Consider the following 24,372-nt stretch of genomic DNA (forward strand, 5'->3'; position numbering starts at 1 on the left):
TGGAAGCTGACATGCCATAACCTGGCAGGACTGGCTGGTGGTTTCTGCCTTGCCATCCGCCTCCTGGAGCTGTCAGTCTTGTCTCTTCCCATAAGAAGCCTTCCAGACAGGCTTCTCTGGTACAAGCTGGTGTAGCTGTGTTGCACAGTCTGATATCCTCTGCTGCTTCTCTGCAGACTGATGCTGGAAGAAGATCCAGTCCACTTTTTTTTGTTTTTCTTTTTTGTAAAGGAGTATTATTTTCTATCATTTCAGAACTGTCTGCCACAATTAAAATGCTAGATTTTAAAAGTTGTCTACATTTTAGTAACTGAGTTGCTTTCCAAACTGAGAAAAGTTTTCCAGAGTGGCTTTTGGGGTGACCCTCTTGAGAGGGATTTGTTGCACTGCAAGGCCGTAACATGCAGCCCTGCCCGCCTGGCAGGGACAAGCGTTTGGCCAGCACACCGCCTGTGCCAAAGCCTGAAGGGTTTCATACGCTCAGGAGTAGCTTTAAAACCAGAGGTAAGCAACAGCATTGTAAGTTGGCAAATCCCCGTCCGTAGCTATACATACACATTACTTCTGGGTGTACAGGACAGTGTTGTCTTAAACCACCACCAAAAAAAACCCTTTTACCATTAAAAGACCGCCCGGTTTATTTTGGTGCTGTATGGTCAGTGAGTTGGTCAAAGGTGCACTTTGCTGCAAGGTGAAGGCAAAGCTGACCCAGCACGAGCCTTTGGAGACCAGCAAATCCGAAGAACAAACTGCTGGTTGTTGTTCCCTGGGCAGAGCGGGGAGACACACGCGCACCGCACAAGGGGATCTGAACATGGGGTTCCCTTAGGATAAGCATGGTTGAGCTAGAGTAGTGAGATAAACAGGACGATGGGACCCTCTGGGGCATTGCAGGGCAATCCCTGCTGTGGCGGTGCCACCTGGGAGGAGACAAACTTCCGGGGAAGGAAGGCTTGTAGCTCCTAGCTGAGACCCACCCTACAGCTGATAAGAGGGCTGGTTTCCTTGACAGATGGTCCTGGAGCAGGGGTAGTGTCAAGCATAGAAGAAGCTGGCAGTGGTAGTGGGAGAGATGCCAATACACAATGTGGCTGTATGAGTCCCTGGGGAAGCAGCGAGAGGAACAAACGCACAGTTTGGTAGCAGGGATGGGTGTGGGGGAAGGATGAGAGAACCCAAATTCATGCTGCAGGGCAGGAACCTGAAGTCCCAGACACCGTGTAGCTGTCTCTGCCGTATTGCCTGTCTCATGTACAAAGGCACAGATCCACAGCCTTGATGGCTGGGGTGGGGAATGTGACCTTGAGGAAGCTTTGGAGATGGGAGAGCTGAGAGAGGAAGGGTGGGCCGTACATGTTATCATTTTAATCTAACTCCCAAAATGCAGACAAAGAGACTACATTTAGGAAGGATGCTTTACTCAATAGTGTGCAGAATTGGACACTCGGGGGCAAGTTCCCAAACTGAGTGCAAAATTGAAGAGAAAACATATTTAAATGCTGATATTTGCTAATCTTGCTTGCAGGGTACATACATCACACTAAATCCCACCTATCTACTACATTTGCATAATGCTGGCCTTGCAACACTATACTACACACGCATGGGTGTCTCAGGTGATCATTTGGGTACGTGTTCCCCTACTCATTCTGAGGCGAAGTTCACTTCAGGACGCACCTACTGCTGCCGTTCTCAAATGCTCTACAAGCATCCTTGATTGCTGCAAAGTTCCATCCTTGCTGGAGTTTGTACAAAGTTCCATCCTCAGCTTTGTGAATGTCGTGCATGATAGAGCTGCAGATTAATGACTGAAGCGTATTTACACACGATTATGTTTAAAGTTCCATGGGTATCATACATGAGTCAGGACAGAGCCAGGCTGCTGGCACAGACAGAAAGATCATAGCAGTGTGTTTACACTGGAAGTAGCCAGAAGGTTGGTATGCCTGCAGAAGCACCTGGAAATATTCAGTACTACTCTGAAAATGCCTGTGCTGTAAATAGCACAGTTGCAATAGAGCAGAGGCTCAGACTGTTCACAGTGGTGGTTACTGGCACACAGAAGCTGGAGTGGGCTGAACGTGCACATAGTTCTGAGCCAATGCTGAGAACCTCAAAAACAAGATGGGGAACGTGTAACGTCTGGGACTGCCTGCAGTGGCCTGAACTATGGGGTTTAAGAGAACATCTCTCTGTGCCGGCACTTAGAATCATGGAGTCATTTAGGTTGGAAGAGGCCTTGAAGACCATCAAGTCTGTTAACTTAATGCTGCCAAGTCAACCACTAAACCATGTCCCTAAGCACCACAGCTTTAAACACCTTTTAAACACCTCCAGGGATGGTGACTCAACCACTTTCTTGGGCAGCGTGCTCCAGCACTTCCCAGAGGCTTCTGAATCCCATCAGCCAGACCCCAGAAAACCCAAACAAACAAAACCCACTAAGATATGGGATCTTTACAATAGCTTTAATGTCCTTTTCATTCTGTGCTTTTTGCACTTCAGGCCAGCAAAATGCCCCATGGAGGATCCACAGGCTGTCAAGCAGGCATACAGAAAATCGTTCACAAAATATATATAGGTTAACTCACTTCACACAGCAGAGTATGAGCATGCAGTTAATGTCAATATATGAAGAAAGACCTGGAAGAGGTCACGTGATCAAGTATCCTTAAACTTTCAACAGGTTGAGCTGGAAGTACAAAGTTCAAATATTGTCTTCAAATGTTAATATTTGTGCCATCAATCACTATGGAAAAATTGGAATGTTCATAGATGAGAAGCTCAATATGAGCCAGCAGTGCACTCATGCAGCCCAGAAGGCCAACCACATCCTGGGATGTATCAAGAGAAGCATGGTCAGCAGGTCAAGAGAGGTGATTCTCCCCCTTTACTCTGCTCTTGTGAGACCCCACCTCGAATACTGCGTCCAGTTCTGGTGTCCCCACCATAAGAGAGACATAGATTTGTTGGAGCGTGTTCAGAGGAGGGCCACAAAGATGATCCAGGGGCTGGAGCACCTCTGCTACGAGGACAGGTTGCAGGAGCTGGGATTGATCAGCCTTGAAAAGAGAAGACTTTGGGGAGACCTAATAGCTGCCTTCCAATACCTGAAGGGAACCTACAGGAAGGCTGGGGAGGGACTTTTTACAAGAGTGTCCACTGATAGGACAAGGGGGAATGGGTTTAAGTTGAAGGAGAACAGATTTAGATTAGATCTTAGGAAGAAATTCTTTAGTACGAGGGTGGTAAGACTTTGGAATAAATTTCCCAGAGAAGTTGTGGATACCCCCTCCCTGGAGGTGTTCAAGGCCAGGTTGGATGGAGCCTTGAGTAGCCTGGTCTAGTTGAGAGGCGTCCCTGCCCATGACAGGGAGGTTGGATTAGATGATCTCTGAGGTCCCTTCCAGCTTATGCCATTCTATGATTCTATACTGACTTCATCTTTACAAGACAAGCAAAAACAAAGTTAGCTTTCCCAATTAATCTTCCAATTTTACGTCAAACATACTTGAGACCCTGACTGGTCAGTACAGTTAGGACTTTCACACACGAAGTCAGAAAGTAGTATTCTCTCCTTGTATGGAGAGAATTCAGTGGGCATTCATTAATCAATTTTCTCTGGAATTCACAAAATGTTCTCATGTTCTCATATTACAGTGGATAGGTTATAGAGCAAAACGGAAGCAGCACGGGGTGCTGCTGCACTTAGGCAAACCCCCAATTCAGGTGCTTTTTGTGACACAGTGGGTAATAGCCCCCAGCCACCCGACCCAGCAACTTGCTGAGGGCACAATCTGGAGCTCCGCTGGCTTTTTCACCACCTGAACTTTGTGCAAAGCTAGTGCACACACACGACCTGCACAACCACTTCTTGTCACAGCACAGACCTTGCGTTTTGCTTTGCTCAAAGAGTGCATTCGTCTGCTTGCAAGTTAATTAGAGCTCAGCATTTCCAGAAAAGCAGCACTGGGGAAAGCTGAGTGTCCGCCTCCTGCTGTCTGTATAGAAATCAGTCGTGAGACAATAGGGCAACGTTGCCAAGAGAAGCTGACTCCAACCCAACAATGTCCTACAGAGCCCTGGGTGTGAGAGTAAGAGCCTGTGCCCAGCCCATTTCACAGAGCCTTTTATCTGGTGGCCAGACACCTTATCGAGAGGACTATAATGCCATCTGTACGCTAGTGAAGTACTGGAGTCATCTTGGGGTGGTGGCAGAGGAGCAGTGGGGAGAGCTTCAAACCAGGCAGCCGCGGGATCCTCCCGGCTCCCACGGGAACATGGTCCCACTCAGACACAGATGATAATGCAACCCGTCATAGTCCTGACTCCTCTCCTTCTGTCCTGGCTCACGCATGATGCTGCTGCCTGGCTACAGCACACGCTTGCAGAGCAGCAGCCTGTGAGCAGGCACGGTGTTTCTGCAGCACGGGCTCAGAGCCATTCGGTGGCAGTCCAAGGAAAGCTGCGGCTGTGGCCCTCCTGCTCCCGCCAGCCTGTCTGGCTGGCACTGAGGGCTATCCCTCTCTCCCCTGCAGCTGCCATGCCCATCACTCTCCCACAGGGCAGCCTGCACACAGGCCTCGGGAGAGAAGTGCACAGCCTTTCTCCCAGCCTGTCCTGTCCAGGATGTGCTCTCAAGTAAGGTGACCCTGGAAAGTCGAGCAGAGTTAGAAAACCTCTCCTTATTTCCAGCAAAGTATCTTTCCCCACCACTACTGGGCTTCTCCTTTCGACCTTTCCTGTTGCCTCCCAGGGATCAGCCCATCTACTCACACTCCCCTCTCCACGATGTGGACAGGGATGAGAGTACTCCACTGGGGGCTCTGATTCCCTCTAGGCTACCTTCCTCTCGATGTGGTTCATATCCGGTAAGAGTCTGCTCTGCAGGACCTGCCTGCAGACCTGCCCTGCCTGTTTCAGTGGGGGCTGTGCAGCGCTGCGGGGCATCTCCCTTCCCCCACTGCCACATCCCTGCCTTGGTACTTCCTTCCATACAGCAAAGAACTCTGCTGTGCTATTGGGAAGGCAAATAGCTGGTTTCCAAAGTGCAGCAGCTCATAGTGAGACACTTTGCAGATGACTCATTCTCCCATTCGGACTAAATTAGCACTCATTTTCCCCGAATCAATGGTGCTGCTCTCGGAGGCAGTCAGAACAGGCTCTGCTGCACACAGCAGTAATGTCAAGGGAGGCTATCAACATCCTCATCGCTGTTGCAAGTGGCTCTAAATCATGGAAAAGAGCATCACTTCTTGCTCAGCTGGTCAGGCAACTGCTTCTGCCTTCTACTTCTCTGCTCGCCTTGGCACACAAGCAGCTTTGCAACAGCACATAACTTTTCATCTAAAACCCCATGGCATTGTCAGGGTGATCCATGTCTGCTCCCCTTCTCCTGCCCACATCAACCATCTGAAACACAGCAACAATGAGCTAGAATTGGATGAAGAGGATAAGATAAACTAATTTTATATCTATCTCTTTTATATCTTAGCAGTCTAAGTCAGAGCTGCTAGCTCTGATAGGCAGAAGACTGGATCCTAATGAGAATTAAAAAAACCCACAAAGTGCTTTCAGCCCGATCAACTCCCTGAGCAAATTCACTCTACTGAAGAGCCAACAAAAAGGCCTCAGTAAGTCAGAAGCTTCCAAAGTTCAACACGGGGAAGTGCAGAGTCCTGCACCTGGGAGGACCCCATGCACCAGGAGATGCTGGGGGCTGTCCAGCTGGAAAGCAACTTGGCAGAAAGGGACCTGCAGGTCCTGGTGAATACTGCATGTATTCATGAACCAGAAACATGCCCTTGCAGCAGAGGCGAATGGTGTCCTGACTGGCATTAGGACCATCTCCAGCACATCGAGGGAGGTGATCCTTCCCCTCTGCTCAGCACTGGTGAGGAGTGCTGTGTCCTGTTCTGGGCTCCCCGGTACAAGAGAGACATGGACAGACTGCAGAGTCCAATGACAGGACTGAAGCATCTCTCCTAGGAGGAAAGGCTTGGACCACTCAGGAAGGCTCACAGGGCTCTCATCTGTGTCTACAAACAGTTGAAGGGAGTGTGCCAAGAAGACAAGGCAGGCTCTTTCCAGTGGTGCCCAGCGAAAGAACCGGAGGCCATGGGCACACACTGAAACACAGGAGACTCCCCCTGAACATCAGGAAACACTTTTTTATTGGGAGGGTGACCGAGGACTGGCACAGGTTGCCCAGGGAGGTTGCGGAGTTTCACGAACCATTCTGTGACAAAAACATTTCTATTGATTATCTGTAGCCTGTAATTCCCATGACACGAATTATCCTCTACCCAGAAAACTGGATGTTTGTGTCACTTCTAATGAGAGCTGTGAATAGTGGGTCATTAAGGCATGTAAGGAGTTACCCTTGGGATACGGATGTACTAAACACAAATTACTGCCTGAAGCAAAGACACCTCAAAGAGAAGACTGCTCTTGACATCCCATGCTCCTCCTGTTTCACATAAGCTTTTTCTCTTGGAGGTGATCCTCAGATTTTCACAAGCCCCAGACTCCTACAACCTTGCTTAGTATACACCTGCCGTAAGGCTTACAGTCCAGCAGCCTTACAAATGCAGCGAAACTAGCCCAGAAGTCTCTCTCCCAAAGGACTGGGAATCCACAGCTGTGGATTTAAACTAAAAACCCTTTCTGAAGAGGACACCAGCTCTTGAGTCAGCAGAATTCTCCCTGCTCCAGGCAAGAAGCCAGGATAGGGAAAGTGGCAGAAATATTTTGCCTGTGTTGCACCTTTGCACTTTTCCAACACAGAGGAACAACACTGAATCTCTAGAGAAGCAAACACACACAGAGCCAGACTTGTGTGTAAGCGATGCTTTGCTTAGTCTGCCCCTTTCTACGCTTTCTACTCTGCATCTGTGAAAAAGGGGTAAAATGGGCCACGAGCCGACAGGTCACTGCCAGAACCAACGAGACAGCACTCAGCGGAGGATCTTCAGTTTCAAACCGTGTTCTCTTGCTCCAGCACGACCTACATTCTTTCTCCCCTCATACAGACAAGAATAAAGACGTGTTTTGTTATAGCTTTTTCTACATCAATAGAAAAAAGCAGCAGTTTAATGAGGTGAACATCTGTTCCAGCCCAGCCTCAAGACGGGGTTTCAGAAGTCACATGCTGATGCTAGACAGCCAAATGCAACAGGCAAAAGTATCCCCATGATGCTCTGTGCACAGAACAGCAGCTGAGAAAGGAACTGTTTCGCCCCTGCTCAGACGTTTTAGTTCATTTTCTTGCGCTTCCGTTGGTTCCCTGATGCCTTCTGCACAGGCAAGGGAAGAGACAGAGTGCCCAGCTTGTGGTTCTCATCATTCTCAAGTCCAGGCAGCCCCTTTGCCTTGGAGACCTTCAACCGCATAGCCTTTGCGATGTCCATCATCCTGAAAAACACCAGAGAGATGCTGTGTTAGTGGGGCACACAGGTCTTCTGTACCATAACACAGCACAAAAGATCAACAGCCTTTTGCCTCAGAGGAGAAGTCTGGAGGCACCAGTGAGCAGGGTGCATTCTCTGCATCTCAAGGATACCATGGAGACAGAAGCTGGAATTATTCAATGACTACGCGGTAGAGCCTTCCCAGGGAAGCTACAATGCTACTGAACTGTGCACCAACACCTCAGAGAGCACTGTAAACCCACGCTGCCTTACTCAATGGCCAGATGACTTGAGAAAAAAAATAATGCTACTGTCCACTTCCCTATGAAGAGAACAGGCATCATTGGTGTTCAGCTGCTACTGCTGCTAGCAGCCCATGGTTGCTTCCCAGTGCACTCGTCTCCCATGTGTGGTACCATGAATGGAACTCAGTACAGCAAGAACATCTCCTCTTAGCCACTAAAATTCAGCATCCTTAGCTGTAAGAAGAGGGGTTTGGCTGAGATGTGAGGTGCAAAAAGCTTGGGCAAGAAGGCACAAGCCGGAACACACCTGGAGGCCTGTCAAACAGAGAGAACAAAGCACAACCAGACGGAAGCTAGCAGAGAAATGGGTGTCCTGGCCTCAGCTGGGGTCCTGAGAACACACGAGTCTCAGAATCCTCCCAGCTGACTTTATTATCTTTGAAATACAAACAGATTCAGTCCAGAGGAGGGCCACGAAGATCATCTGAGGGCTGGAGAACCTCTGCCATGAAAAACAAGCTGAGAGAGTTGGGGCTGTTCAGCCTGGAGAAGAGAAGGCTCCGGGGTGATCTTATAGCAGTCTACCAGTACTTAAAGGGGACCTACAGGAAAGCTGGAGAGGGACTTTTTACAAGGGTATGGAGTGACAGGACAAGGGGCAATGGATTTAAACTGAAAGAGGGGAGATTTCGATCAGATCTAAGGAAGAAATTTTTCACTCAGAGGGTGGTGATGCACTGGAACAGGTTGCCCAGAGAAGCTGTGGATGCCCCATGCCTGGAGGTGTTCAAGGCCAGGTTGGATGAGGCTTTGGGCAACCTGGTGTAGTGGAGGGTTTCCCTGCCCATGGCAGGGGGGTTGGAACTAGATGATCTTTGAGGTCCCTTCCAACCCTAACCATTCTATGATTCTGTGATTCTATGACTCAGTCAAACCTCCTACTCCAAGCAAGGATCATCCTATCAGATGGCTCAGAGCGCCTCAATTTTTCCAACAGGTCCCAGCCTCCTCCACCCTCTTCTCAACAGCATCCTATGCCTTGTGCTCCCAGCTCCAGTACAGCAGTTAAGAACAAAACCAGGGCATCAACTGTGAAAACAACATGGATTCCTTAAAATGCTTAGTTCCAAAAAGAAAAAAAAAAAAAAAAAGGAAAGAAAAAAATAGCTAGAAATCAGCAGCAAACACTGCTGTTAAGCCCACTACTACCCATCATAGAATAAAGAGTATAATTGGGGCAAAATCAGAAGTCATTGGATGAAGGCTGACTAGGGAGCTTGCAAAACCACGAGGTGACTAAGGACTTACGTAACTTCCAGTTATTACAGGACATTACATTACATCCCTCAGCCAGAAACCTCAGGATAGTCCACAATGTTTTTCTCCCTTGCAGCAAACAGTATGTGTCCCTCTGCAGTGCCTACCTGGCTGCACAACCTCTAACACAATGCTGCTGAGAAAGATCAATGTGACTGACCTAGGAAGCACGTGTTCTTGGCGTCACCATCACCGCAGAACAGGACAGAATGGGAGAGAGACAGTACTGACTGGCTGAACAGTCACTAATGGGGCCACCTGACCCCTTCCCAGGCAGACTTAACAAGCTGCCCGCTGCGCAGATGTCTGCTTGTTGGGAGACTTCCTAGGAAGCACCGTGGGCTGTCTGAGCCACTCCACTCAGTTCCTGATGTAGTCTGCGGGTGCCAGAGGGACTGCACAAACCGCAGTGGAGCACCCCAGAGCCGGAGCAGTTGGCAGCAGCCTCCGGCTGACACCTGCTGGGACAGGCAGGTCCTGCAGCCAACAGTGGGTGCATGGAACGTACTCTTCCACGGAAAGTTCAAGTCTAGGGAGCAACTGCCCTAAAAGCTAACACAGCAAGGGTCATTTGCCTTGAAGCTTATTCTGCAAGCTGTTTTCTACCCATTCACCTTCACTAACCCTGATTTGGCAAATCCTTTTCTCATACGCTACACTCAGCAGCTCTGCATTCAACCTCTCCCTGTGATGCTTTGCTGAAACATCCCCAAGTCCATCAGTATTTCAGAAACAAAAACAATCTCCAAAGTGCCAAGCCCAGAGCGGGGAGATTTCAGAGGCCTGAGATTCCTCTATGTAAACACCAACTAGATGCTCACAGTGCAATCGTGAGGGGGAAAAGAAAAAATATCCCTGTTTCTAGTTTTCCTGTTGCAGTCAGCTGCAAACCTGCACTATACCCAGACTGGCATCTGACAGGGACTGGCGATCTGCAGGAAGAGGGGGCACAGAGGACAGGATGGTGAAGAGTGATGTGATTTATGAGGCAAGAATGGGCTGGGTGGCAGTGGATAGGTCTTGTCCTGGAATCTGCCCCAGCTGCCCGTTTTGGTGCTGCCTGCCTCAGTTTCCTTCTCTGCAGAATCACTGAAGAGCCTCCTGATGAACCTGGGGACCTCTTTGCAACAAGCACCCTTTCAAAGTTTGAGAGGTATAACCACTCTCCTTTAGGAGCATCAGGGCTTCAAAACAAAGCTTCAACACAGTTGGAAAACACGAGTCCAGTTACAGCAAAAGGGACTCACCAGCAGGTATCACTGTACTACCCAGGTGCCAGAGAGACTCCAGAGCTCTCTCCCCAGGGGCTCGTTGCAGTAGGATCACAGCCTATCTCAGCAGGTATGAACAAACATGATGACTCACCTGCTTTCTTGGAGCTTCATGTCATTCTGCAGGATGGTGAGGTCTGTTTGGAAGTTGTTAATATGCAGAGCCAGTGCAATAACATATGCTGTGATTTTAGCCTTCATTGATGCAGAGATTAAATTCTGGACACTGCATGGCAAGAGGAAAAACACATGAGATGTGGAGCATCAGTGAACTCAAAACACAACCCCCATGAGATACAGACAGAACTGGAGGCCCAGTTAGACATGACTAACCTTCCTAGACACCAAAAGCTCAAAGCAACAGAGACCTCCGATCACAGGTGCCTGACAGGCTTTGTCCTCCTCATATGCCCCTGTTTCTGTTCAGAAGTGCAGGTCCCTGGGGTTGTTTAATCACTATGCAGCCTCAACAAAAACACCAACTAATGGCACTTCAGCCTCTTTGGGAGGCTGGTCCCTTGCAAGAGGAAAGCAAATGGAAGCTATTCACAGGGCGTTCAGTGCAACTTCTAATGGCACGTCAAATACCCAGTCCACAAAAAGCAGATCCCTGGCTGGCAATCCTCTAAGAGCATTTGACTGTTTATCACCTTCAGACAAATGCTGGCCCATCTGGACTCAAATTCTCTGCTCATGTCAGACCAAAAGCGGCAGCACAGCTGTGCGATAGCTGAGCATAGACATTATGCCCTTTCTAAGGAGAGAGGCTGTTGGCTCTCTGAGTGTGGGGAAGGCACTGTGGCAAGAGGGAGGATGCTATTCACTCTTGCCTGTACTTTGGTGCTTTCACTCAACAGGATTGCTGAAAACGTTTATCCAGATTTGTAACTGCCTAGTTCTAAGTGGCATCCTTCTTAAGGCTGCAACCAAGGGCCACCTGGTCAAAGGCAGCCTCCAACAGCTGCCTGATGTCCTCCCTGCAGTGAGACAGCACTTAGCACCACACAAGCGGCTCTCGGACACTGCTGGAAAGGATGACATCGCAGGAGCTTCCCAGCCTCTGCTCCAGTTATGGGACTGGCGGCTTCTCCTGCCTGATCTTCATGGCAGGACCAGATTCTATCTTACTACATCAAACTTTGTCACTGCTGGCAGGCAGGACAATGCCTGGGCAAAGCTTAGGCAGAACTCCTCAGCGTGCATACATATGAGTGCAATGGTATGGATGTCAGCCCAGAGCAAGTTAACTAGTGCAAATATTTATGCAGTTTTTGCCTGTGTAGGTTTCAATGGAGAATCCAAATAAGTCAAGTCAGGTCTGGGTTCATGTAAAGGCACCCTTGTTACGCCAATGGAACTACCCGAACAAAACCAAAAACAACCAACCACAAAAACCCCCACTACCATTATTTAGTCATTACACTAGCTCTGTCCTGACCCACTCTGGAATGGTGAAAGAGCTGACGCATCCATCAGCTGGTCAGCTGCCTCGGTTCACAGTGAGAATGTACATATGGACAGTTGCCTGTTTAGCTGCACAGCCCAGAGTCAGCTGCAAAGCAAGTATCCTTCCTGCCATCCTGCATCCAGAAGTCGTCAGGCAGATGGCTGGGCACCCTACGCAGTCACGCTAGCTAAATCCACAGGTGCAGGCCTGCTTTTGCACACATGGCTCCGCTTCTCCCAGTCACATTTTAGACCTGGACTGTCTAAAATGGACTATCATCAGCCACGACCCAGTGTTCTACAGGGCTGGGGCTGTGAAGCAAAAGAAGCTACTGCTATCTTCCATTTTGGCGGGACGTTCTTTTCAAGCTGAACTCTGCTGCATCTCTGCCTCAAGAACATCAGAGCAAACATTGTTCCTTACCTGCCATTGTTGTAGGTCAGTGAAGTGAAATTCTTCATGAGTTTCCTGCTAATAACATTTGGGCATTCAGGACCCATTGGATCTAGGACAGAAAGAGATTTTCCAATGGAATGAGAAACACGTACTCTTCGTTCTACTGCCAATCTCCAGCCATCACAATAGCACATTTACTACCAGGGCACTTACTGCCTCTTCCAAGGAACATGGAGAACCTGGGCACTTGATTTCTAGGTGCCATCATTTTTCAGGTCAGAAAGACTCCTAACAGCTTTTAGCTTCTTTACAAATGGGATCTCCCACTTGAGTACAACACAATCTAAAATGCATACACATGCACCTATGCATATATTTCTTTAATAGATTACTGCCTTTTAATAGACAGTCCTGTCACAAAGTATTATTAAAATTGAAACCACACTAACAAATTCTCTTCACCACCAAGACTACTCATTTCCACATGCTCCTTGGCTAAGTCCTACAGGGGGACTCCTGAGCCTCCAGCAATGCAGCTTGGCTTACCATTTCCTCCTCCACCACCCTCCTGCCATTGAAAATGCTAATGATGACATTTTCAGCATTGACAAGGAGGCTCAGATACACAAGTTCTATGGAAGACAGCAAGTCCTGAAAATCTCAACCAAAATATTTTGTGCAGTGCTTTTGAGAACAGCAGTTCCTGCCATATTAAACACAAGATCACGAAAACAACAGAGGTATCCTCACTGTGATCCACGCATTGAGCTATAAAGCAAAGGATGATAAAAACATTCTTGATTCTCAAAGCACAAAAAGAGATACAAAGGATGTATTGTGCACTGTACGCCTCTTGCACCTGGAATATGTAGGCTGGATGAGGGAGAGAGCTGAAAGAGACTGAAAAAGAATAGACAGACATACATCCTCCAGCAGATGCAGATCTAACAACCCTCAACAAGATGGAGATCTTCAGCCTCAGCATGAAACAGGCTGAAAGCAACTGCTGCAGCCGTTTGATCACACAGCTCATGCTGGGCAGCGTTAACTGTTTGCTACTGAAGTAATTTCAGACCAAGTCTCAGCAGGTGATTAAAAGTGAAGGAGCTGAAAATTGTCTTACGCTTTTTCTTGATCACTTTCAGGTAGCTGAACTTAATAAGGGTGTCTAGGAACCAGAGGCATCGGGCTTTGTGATCTCTGCTCTTCTCATCAGCAGGCAGGAACTTCAGCTCCTCTAAAACAAAGGAGCAATGGCTGAAGGAGAGAGGAGAAAGATGAGCCTCAAATAAAGAGGAACCAGTTTACATCATGAGGAGGATGGGACACTCCTGTAACTCCAATGCTCAGCTGTCTGAGAAGAGTTCCCTGGACATCTATAAAGGACAGCCCAGAAAGCTGCTTTATGAGGACACTTTCCTGTCAATGACCACCATGTTCAGCCAGCCCCTTTCAGTGTGCAGCTACTAAGAAGGTACTTGCACTGCAGAAACTGCAGGCTCTGAACGTGGTGCACACACTTCTACTTTGGCACAGGCAGAAAGGAAGGACAGAGAGTAAGGTGCAGTTTGTGCTTTTCCTGCTCACTTCAGCCCCTCAGCACAAGGGGGCTTAACAGCTCTAAGTGTATGCCCATGTCAGCTTGCAGAGTCACAGCAACATCCACAGCAAGTCAGTACTCAGCTTGGACAGTGCCTAGCCACCATACCATGCTCAGAACAGCTCTGTGGTCCCCCTTCTACATACTTGCCTTCAGACCCCACTTTGGATTTCTCCACTCTCTTCCTGTGCAATTGGTTCCCCAAGGGACAGCCATGCTGCTACGCACACAACTTCCTCACCTGTGAAACTGCACCACACCTTCCCCAAGTTAGGTGCTGCCACACCGTGCTTGGATCAAATGTCCTCCCTCTGCACTGAGAAGATCAGCCTGAGTATCTGAGTATTGCAGAGCTGGCAGCAGTAGCCATCCTGCCCCATTGAAAACTAGTTTCACAGGGCCCAGCTTGACTATTACAAAGCTGTTTGCAGCAGCATTACCTTTTATCTTCTGTCTTCTTGGTGATTTCTTCTGGAGTGATGTTAACAAAGACTGCTGCTGGAACCCGCAACGCTTCATACTCTGCTGAGGACAGAACTGGGAGGATGTTAAAGAAAAGAACAAGAGTGCCTTTGCTCTCCCTTCTGGTCTGAACAGCCCGCAGAGAGGTAAGCTCTACCCACTCTTGCTTTAAGAGGTGTTGGGGCCGGGAAGGAGGGAAGGAAATTCTAAATAGGCAGAACATAACGACAAGACTAGGAAGCTGGCCAATGGCAAAGGTCTCTAAAGGACTTGACCACAAGTCATTTCTCCTGTGTGGCTGACCTCATTACTATTCACAGCCAAACTGCTGCCAACAGGGAGGCACAGCACCCTGCTCTCTGTAGGAAAGAGGCAGGATATGAGACCTGCAGGCCAAAAAAAATCTCAACACAGCATGTCCCTGCTCTCATCCTTTGGCTTGCGAATGGAGAAGGCTTGGCTCATTCACACGCCTAGAAGCACTCTCTTCTATGTGCCAGACCACTAACATCAAGGCTTACAGGTGTGGGGGACCACTTTGCCACAGAAAAGATACTGTCCTCAAACTTGTAAACATTTTCTGGTTTGTCAGCATCTTCATTACACGGTGGGAGGAAGACGGAGATGTTCTGTACGTCATCTTGGGCCACATCCTGGATCAAACCTTTGGAGGGAAGCAGGAAAGAAGAAAATATTTGGACCATGCAAACAAAAACAGAGAGAGCATGACCACAACTCAAATCCTTCCTTTAAACATAGTCTACTTAATAGTGGTTCTTGGATCAACAACAGTTTAATCACAGCTGGAGTTTTAAACTCCAGTTCAGTTTATCTCATTAGAGACAGTAGTAAGGAAAAGGCTACAGCTCTTCCCTGTTTTGTTTTGTCACCACTATATGTAGTATATATGTATATATACATATGTATGTACATATGTATGTACATATGTATATATACATATATGTATATGTAGGTGCTGACTGTGCAGAAAGCATTTCCGTAGGCACAGAAAGGCTGAAAGCTTCTGAGATAGATATATATATATATATAGATAGATAGATAGATATATATATACATAGCACCTGCTATACACTGAGCATGCTGGGTTTTAGATCAGTGTCATCACTTCTACCAAGAACTTGCTGCTCCTTAAAATCTAGAAAAGACACTTCAGACTAGGAAAAAAAAAAAAAAATCTCCGAAAGAACTGCACCAAGACAAACAGGTTGCTGCTGCCTCTTGCCTGCAGGGTGGGCAGAATACGGTTTTGGCAGCCTGGGTTCCACTGAACATTCATTTGGCACAAGGTGGCTTTGAGAGCACAGTCAATATCCATCCTGGAACACAACGGATGAGAGTTGACGGGTTCTCTCTTTCCCATTCATAGCCAATGAAACTCAGAATCCCAGTAGTGCTGGTGGAAAGGGGCTCTGGAGGTCTCCTGTCCAACCTCCTGCTCAGAGTAAAACTGTCATAGCTCTAGATCAGAACAGCCCTGGTTTTGTCCCGCCGAAGGTTAGAAAACCCCAAGGATGGTGACTCCGCACTGCTCTGTGACCTATTCCAGAGCTGCACCACCCTCCAAGGCAAGTCTCCCACACGGACTTCTCAGGGTCCAGGGACCACTGCAACTTGTGCTCTTGACCCTTGTTGGCACTGCTGAGAAGGGTTTGGCTCTCTCTGTTCTTCAGGCAGCTGTGGGCTGCTGTTAGGTCCCCCTTAGCCTCCTCTTTCTCAGACTAACCAAGACCAGCTCCCTTGTCAGTTGTGTGCTCCAGGATCCTGCCTGTTCTTGTTGCCCTGCCTTGACTCCTCTGGCATTTCTCCACCACCTTCTTGATGAGGGCAGGCATGTAGGTAGGTGGCACAGGCTGGATAACCCAATACGGACGCAGTCTCACCAGCATTCAGCAGCAGGGTTATCAACTCTCCTTGAAACACCACCTCATTGTGATGCTTTGGAGAGTGAACTTTCCCTGAGTAGTGACAATAACTAAGGCCACAGCAGACACCTCTTTCCTGCAGGCTCCTCCATAGCAGAACAGATTTAGGTCCATCAGCCTGGATCACAACAGCACTGATGAGGCTGTGACCCGGTTTAGGTCATGGACCATCTTCCATAGACATTCCACTGTGAAGCCAGGGTACAGTTCACCTTAATGAACGTTCAGCATCTCACTTCAGACCAGGTCAATGTACTGCCTTTATCCCCAACATCCAGGGACTCCCAGAAGAGCTCCCAAGAATGGGCAGGGATGGACATCGATACCACAGGGACTTCAGCCAACTCCCACACTAAGTCTAGCAGGACCAAAAGGAAGCAATTCCTTTTCCACCAGAAAGATCTGTGAATTCCTCCACACGTGCCCTTCTCAGCTATTAAGCCAGCTGCTTCCTTGGTCACTAGAAAAAAATGTCGTCTTCTTCCTATCATACTCAGCAAGGAACAGACAGAAAAGGGCACTTCTGATTGCCTTCATAAAATCCTGAGACAACATTCTTACCTGTTACTCCCTTTGCATCTATAATGTTTGCTGCTGCTTTTGTCACAGCAGTATTCAGAATATCATTGCCCACTGCGTTCATTCGCCGAGAGTTCAGAGCTCGCTTCTGCTTGCTGGTACCAAAGGCCTCAATGCACAAATCCATCTGTACAAGAGAGAGGCAAATTAAAACACGCTGCTGAACTGAAGACATTTTGCATCTAAGAGGAAAACTCAGCTAATCACCACTTGTTCCACACTCACATTCTCTAGGAAAACTTCAAATATTTTCACTGGCACAACCCAACCCTATGATAAGCACTGATCTGCAAGGGGGCAAGAAGTAACTGGCACAGTATTCAAGTCTGAAATAATTATGAAAATACTGTCAAGTTAGGCACTAGTAACATACTGTCTCATAGATCTCCAGGGCACAGAGAGAGTGCTGAACTTGCACAGGTTTACCCTGCAGTAAACCAAACATCAGTCTCAGACAAGTATCATCTGCCACTGTCAGCTGGATAATCACAGCAGAATTTGACATGGGGTTTCAACTTTACCTTCTCCCTGTAGGATTTATTCTGATAATCCTTCGTGTCATCAGGTATTAAGTTATCTACAAAAAGAACAAAAGTTAGTATGCTTGGCTTGCAGCAGCCAGGACAACACACATATTCGGTATCACTTTCACTCTGATTTATTACTCAAAGACTTGGCACGGCACTTCAAGATCTCCTCCACAGGACTTTGTCAATTAAAGAACACACTGAATATAAGAGTATGCACCCAAAACAAAAACGGAAAAGCAGGCCAAGTTTTGCTATACAGCCTATGAGCGTAACTCATGGATTACAGCTATACCCAGGTCCTGCTGCACCGAACAAAAATAAGCTCCCAAAAGACCGTATTCTTTGGATTATCGTCCTGGGTTCAGTAACAAAACGCAGTTCTGCTGAAGAAAAGCTGCTTTGCTTTCCAGTCCCTTGACCCAACAATTTCCTGCTTCCCTCAGCAGAGCATGCCTAGACAAGGCTGAACTTATTCTGAACAGTGACAATTTGTTACTGACTGCAGCATTTCCATCCTCCCACCTGTAATGCTCTCTGCTTAAACTCCAGCCTAAATTTCACCCTACTTCCTTCTTTCTCTGGCTGGCAACTAAATGCCATGCAGCTGCTCACTCACCCTCCCTCAGCCATGGCGAACAGGAAGAGAATTAAAGGGGAAAAGGGAAGGAGACTCGTGGTTGAGATAAGATGAATTTAATAATAATGACAACAATAACAGTAACAATAAAAAAAATAAAAAATACAATAGTATATGAATACATATTATTATAAATATAATAATACATACAAACATACAAACAAGTGATGCACAGTACAACTGCTCACCACCCGGTGACCAACACCTGCCCCATCCCAGCACGCGACCCTGACACAGTAAGTCCCAACACTGCAATCCCAGACAAGTGAGAGGCTCGAAAAGGGAGGGGGGAGAGAGAGAGAGAGAGAACTCCAAGAGACCCACAGAAGAGAATTCCAAACTCCCTGGTCAACCCTCATCTATATACTGTGCATGATGTTGCATGATATGGAATGCTCCACTGGCGAACTTACCAGTCAATCCTAAGTCTAAGTTCAACTCTTAAGGGTAGTTTGGACTACCAAAGTAGACCCTTTGCCCCAGCTATGGTCCCCCCGAGCCTGTTGTGCTTCTGCACACTGGCAAAAACATGGGAAGCTGAAAAGTCCTTGATGTCTCAGTGTCAACTAGAAACATCAGTGCAGTTATTCATTCTTCTTATAACAAATCCCATACTAAATACAAAATACAGAGCAATTCTAGCTGCTAGAAAGAAATCTGTGTCCCAGCCAAAACCAGGACACTGTTTTTTCACATCATGCAGTGCCTGAGAAGAAGAGTGTAATGTATCGTCCTTCCTCCCTGCCAAGGGAATAAGGCAGAAATGAGGAAGAGCAAGCAGCCAGGGAGACAACAGAGAGCACTGCTGTCAGCAACCAAGGAGTTAATAGCTGAATGCATGCCCAGGCCTAGCATGCTGTGACTCTGGTGCTGTGGTTAAACACAGGATCTTCCTACCTGACAACAAGGGCTGCATGTTGAATATTTCAGCATTATAGACTTCCATTTGCCCAGAGTCCTTGTCTAACACACCAACAAAATGCCTGGGAAGAACAGGGGCAAGTGATTAGTGAGAGACAGTCCAGTGGAAGCAACATTTTAAAATACATGATGCAGAGCCATGTGTATTCCACATCCCCTGCCAGTTCTTTTTGCCTTGCAAATACAAGTTTTCCAAGCACATTCAGAACGTCACAATAGAACAAGGTACCTCTAAGGCATGCATTATATACGTATATACTCAAACATACCAAAATACAGACTTGTTGCTCTAAGTAAATGTAGAAGTCTTAACACAACTAAATTAGCTCCAAAATGCACAAAGTCTAGGTGCCAGAGTGCTAGTTGCTATTTTGTCTTTTTTGATGTATCAGGACCTTTGGTTTCTCAGTACTTCTGTGCAGTTCCCTTTGGCCAGTTCTCTGCTTAGTACAAGCCACTTTAAGTCCTGAGAGCTTCTCAGAAGTGTGACATTGCCATCTCTAAAATAGGATAATTTCTCTTAGGTAAATCCCTTTTCATCCCACATTTCAGAAAGGTGAGCCCAAATGGTTGTGCTGCTCCTCATCATGTCACGAACAGGCTGTTTGTCACCCTCGGCTGAAGCTTTAGTGCATCAGTTTCTTAGTCAGCCAGAAGAGTTCATTCCATGTGATCCCTTCTGACTGGTGCCTGAACTTCCTCTGCCCCATAACGTGTCTTCCTAAAACACAGGACAGACTTTCTGAAGACGAAACAGGCTGCTTGTTGCAGTGGGAGCAATATTATCTATGCAACTGCACTCAGAGATGCTGCCTGACTACAGTGGGAATCACAGCACCCCACTGGCCAGAAAGGCACTCTGGGCAGTTCCTGCTGTCCCAGAAAGCCCAGAGGTTTGGCAGAGTGGTCGACTTTCCACTCCGAACAAACTGAACTGTTTGCTCAGAGGTGGTTTGTGCCCACTGTTATACCGACATCAGCAGTTGTGAGCGCAGTTTTAGGCTGACAGCTGCCAAGAGCTACAAGAACGGATCCACCAGAGGAACTCACCATGCATGCAGCTGAAGCAGATGTGGGAGGAAAGGGACAGAAGGATGGGCTGGGAAAACTTGAACGAAAAGCAGAAATGACTTAATTGATTCTTGCGTGCATCTCTGGAGATCCTGAGGCATGCGCCCACCTAATGCAAAGCTAATACTTGAAGCTGAACATGTATCAGCAGTTAGCCTGCCTTGTTAGCTTCCATAGCTCGGGATCTCCAGAAGTGCAGGCAAGAACCACATAAGCCACTAAAACCATTTCTTAATCAGCGATGTGAAGTGTTCAGAGTGGTCGGTCTGCCTAGAAATACTACTGCATTGATATCTGTATCATATATATTGATTAAACTAAATTTATCTCTCCAAACTCAAGAAGAAAAAGCCCCTTGGTGCCTTTTTTTCAGCTACAGCATCTTAAAACGAAGGCTTTTATATCTGAAAGTCCAGCTCTGATGGTTTCACTTCTCAGAAGAATGAAGATTAGTATTAGCATGTTTTGATGGACTATTTGCAGAGGTGAAACCAGCTCCTTTTACAGAATTATAGAATAGAATAAAGTATTTCAGCTGTAAGGGACCTACAGTAATCATCTAGTTCAACTGCCTGACCGATTTAGGGCTGACCAAAAGTTAAAGCAAATTATTGAGGGCATTGTCGAAGTGCCTCTTCAGCACTGACAGGCACGGGCATCGACCTCCTCTCTAAGAAGCCTGTTCCAGAGTTTGACCACTCTCTCTATAAAGCAACGCTTCCTAATGCCAAGTCTCGTTCAGAACATAGGACCAGCAGGGCACTAATATCTGAAAGCACCTCCTCTTCCTAACAGTTTTACACAACTCAGTTTGCTCTTCATTCCCTCAACCCAACCTGTACTTTAACTAGTCAGACACGATCAGGTCAGTGCAATCCAACTAGAGGAGAGATGAGCCATGTAAGCAAACCACGCAGGACAGCTGGAGCAGACCTACAGAGCAGAGCTCTCGGTACCAAGAGCTGGACACGTACATTACGTACATTTCAGCATTGTGTAGGATAGTAGGAGCAGCACTATGCATCAAAAGAGAAAAGAAACACCTTCGGTTATAATAAGGCGAGATTATTTCACATTGGTTCTCCATCCATTTGGTGGTTCTCTTTTTAGAGAGCAACAAAGATCTCGCATACAGAATACTTCCTAGGAGGCCAGTGGGATCTGCCTCAATGCTACAAAGGTCACATTCTTAAACCACGACATGTAAAGGCAGGTGATTTCACTGACACTTCTTCTCACAGCGTGTGGCACAGAGAGCTTATTAGTTCACATAGCAGCATTGTGCCACGGCTCTGAAGTTAAATGGTGATTAATGAGCCAGGGGTTTCCTGGGCAGCAGAAGATGATCTTGGCAATTTCTTAATCTTAGTTTCTTAATAACAAAGCTGTTATTCCGGTTTCAGCTACATCAAATCATCTCCTCGCTTACCCTCTCAAGACCTTTTCAAATACACTCTATCTGCATGTAACATCACAACTTCCAAAGGGATGTAACATGCACAAACAATGCAGTGGCCAGGTGCTGGAGTTTCCTGGCAAAATCCTCTTGATTCAAATCACAGCCTCAGTGGGAACTTCTGAGGCAGCTTTAAGTCAGGCTAAGGAGGAACTTTGTACCTGAGCAATTCCTCTACTTCCACCTCCACATTCCTGCCCCCATTTGTCAACAACCCATACCTGCATAGGGAGTTACATTTCATAACTCCGCTGCCGAAGTTATTCCCCACATATGAAAGCCTTTCAGTTTCCGAGACCTGAAAAACAAAGAAAAGTTACTTGAATACAGGGCTGTGGAAAAACCTTCTCTGCATCCACTTTATCTTCCCTGCTGCCGCAAAGCTCTACATTCCCAGGCATCGGACACTAGTCATGCGTAGGCAAACTCTACTTTGCCCATTTTGGGTACATTTCGCATCAGGTCAAAATCTTTGAAAGACAGACAACATTTCTTGAAGCTGAAACCACTCATGATATGTAGTTCCACCTCAGCTTTCACTGGGCCAGAAGATGAGGAATCATTGCAAAGAAATCACACAAATCATAATTTAGAGTTTATCAGTGTAGCAAACTTGGGTGGCACTGCAGATAAATTGCCTCACTGAGTCAACCACCGCACTTTAATCCAGAAGCAACAGTTTGTGAAAGAAACTGGGTTTACTGACAAAGTCACTAGTGAAGAGCAATCAGGCCTCTCTGTCAGTCAATTTAAGACACTATTTCCAATGGTTTAGGGTCCTTAACACAGTTTCTCAAAGCTTCTCTAAGCTTCCAGGCAGGATAAACCTTACAGGTTTCAGCCTGGGTCGAAGGCACACATTGGGCACAGCCATCACAACAAGCTAGAGGAATTAGGCTGAAAATATAATTTTCAATGATGCATTTAAAGCTTCATTACTGTCAAGTGACTGCAATTCACTGACTAAAAACAGAGTTAGCACTACCAAGAATGGCTGAACCACCTAAACGTATTTTGAAATGTTTGTATCTCTACTATACTGTCATATATTTCCCCTCAGGATCTTGGCTGAAAAGTAATTTATTCCTGGAGTGAATCATGCACATAAGCAGATGTAAAACTTAACAATAGCAGCAGAAAGCATAATTCTGTCTTTAAGCTTGGTTCTTCTTCACTGGAAAAAACAGAAATCTCCTTATAATGTAATTTAACGAGAAAAGCAACTTTGGTAAAGAATTCACTATGTTTACTGTGTACACAGAATATAACAGATTTTGTGATCAAATCGACCTGACTAGCTGTTAAGTAATAGCTTTTGATTTTCAAACATTATTTCCCTTTAGGTTATTAAAACAAATCATGAACACACACACACACCCCTCAGTAACTCAACCTTTGCCCAAGAATGCACAACCATGTACCCATCAAAATTTTTGAAATAAGCACATATTCAGTTCTGATGGAAAGGTTACTAAGTCTCACACGTCACTCCCAATATTATCAACCAAAATGTCCCATATTGCGTTAGTCAGGTTTCTTTTTGTCCCGAGAGTCAACCTGCAACACCAAGCCTGAGACAGCACAGTCTGATCCAGAAATGCTCCACAGAAACCACCATGCCCCAAGATTCAGCAGGGCTGCAGGACCCACACCTGCTTCTCCGGGCTCCGCGGACACTTCGTGGGTCTCCACAGAAGCGTGTGCGGCTTCGGCAGGGAGCCTGGCTCGCCAGCACACAGCGCTCTACGGGGTATTGGGACGGCTCTCCCCCTGCCCACCCCTGCGCAGGGCTTCCCTGAAGGTTGAGCGCTTCCCTGTTCAGCCACCCCTCATCACGCCCACCTCCACTGTATAGCCTACGTAAGAAGCAGAAGTCCCTCTGAAATCCCAGAGATTTTGTGAAATTTGGAAAACGGTTCTCTCTCACACGGACTGGGGCTAAACTCTGATTATTTTTCTTTTTTTTTAGTTTGCTGCAAAGTAAAGCTGCACGCAGACCTTCCGTGCTTCGCTGCCTGCACGGTAACGGGTGCAGCTGGAGCACGGCGGCAGGCAAGAGCCGGGAGAGGAAGAGCAGGCTCCCTGAGACGGGACCACAGGGTCTGCGGGTCCCACCGAGCTTTTCAGCTCCTACTTGCGGGAGCAGCCATCGCCACAGCCGTAAGGGCACGAAGGAGTGAAAACCCGTCACCACCAGCCGGGGCGGGCACGACTCGCGCCTCCTCGGCCGCCCCCGATCTGCCGCGGAGGCGGCAGCGCTGCAGCCGCCCAGCGCGCCGTTCCCGGCGGCTTCCCGGGACACAGCGGCGCGCCCCGTTACACGGCGAGCCCCGCCACAGGCGCGGGCGGGTGGATGGAGCCACAGCGGCACCCGACGCCGCGGCCCGCTTCGGGGCACGTGCCGCCCCGGGCTCCCGCGGCCGCCCTCCCCGGAGCCGCCGACGCTGCCCACACGAGTAGCGGCCGCAGGCGTGCGCCTCCGGGGCGAGCCCTTACCAGGATAGTCCGGTGCTTCTTGCGGGGATGGGCCGTGTCCTTGTTTCGGTAGACGGTGAACCGCACGGAGTCGGAGCGCCGCAGCCTGCCGTTGGAGAACTGCACTGCAAGGCGGCGGGGAGAGGCCGTGAGCCCGGGCAGCGCCCTCCGCCTCCGCCTCCGCCTCGCACCCCCGCCCGCCCCGCGGCGCGGCGCCCCGCAGCTCGGCCCGACGCCCGCCCCTTCCCCCACCTCACCCAGCACCGCCGGCTGCTCCGTCTCGGGGTTCCCGCGGTAGCGCCAGGTGGCGGCGGCCATGGCACCCGGCAGCCAGGGGCGGTGCCGGGGGGAGGTCCCTCCCGCGGCGGGCAGCCCCGCCCGCCCGCCTCCCCAGCAGCTCTATGCCAGGCACCGGCGCCCGGGGGATGCCAGCACCAGCGTCAACGGCGGGAGCGGCTCACTGCCGCCGCCGGGCCCGCTCCTCCTCCGCCGGCCGCGCCGCTCCAGCGGCCCCGAGGCCCGGGGCCGAGCCCCGCCGGCGGAGGGCGACCCTCCGCGGCCCTGGAGAAGCGGGACCCGCCCAATCACGGCTGTGCTTATTGCCGAGTCTCGG

General features: G+C 48.3%; 1 protein-coding gene across 1 annotated transcript; it reads right to left on the reverse strand.

Annotated features, from left to right (window-relative positions):
• Positions 1-5,699: 5,699 nt before the first annotated feature.
• Positions 5,700-24,077, reverse strand: POLR1E (RNA polymerase I subunit E). Its single transcript, XM_086629311.1, has 12 exons — positions 24,017-24,077; positions 23,781-23,884; positions 21,506-21,582; positions 18,734-18,819; positions 17,191-17,246; positions 16,652-16,796; positions 14,704-14,811; positions 14,126-14,222; positions 13,209-13,342; positions 12,113-12,194; positions 10,337-10,468; positions 5,700-7,413 (listed from the first exon to the last, which is right to left on the reverse strand). Exons 1-12 carry the CDS (start codon positions 24,075-24,077, stop codon positions 7,254-7,256), a joined length of 1,242 nt encoding a protein of 413 aa, XP_086485437.1. The 3' UTR covers positions 5,700-7,253.
• Positions 24,078-24,372: the final 295 nt, after the last annotated feature.

This window comes from Tauraco erythrolophus, chromosome Z (assembly GCF_009769465.1).
Source record: "Tauraco erythrolophus isolate bTauEry1 chromosome Z, bTauEry1.pri, whole genome shotgun sequence".
In the NCBI taxonomy this organism is placed as follows: Eukaryota; Metazoa; Chordata; class Aves; order Musophagiformes; family Musophagidae; genus Tauraco; species Tauraco erythrolophus.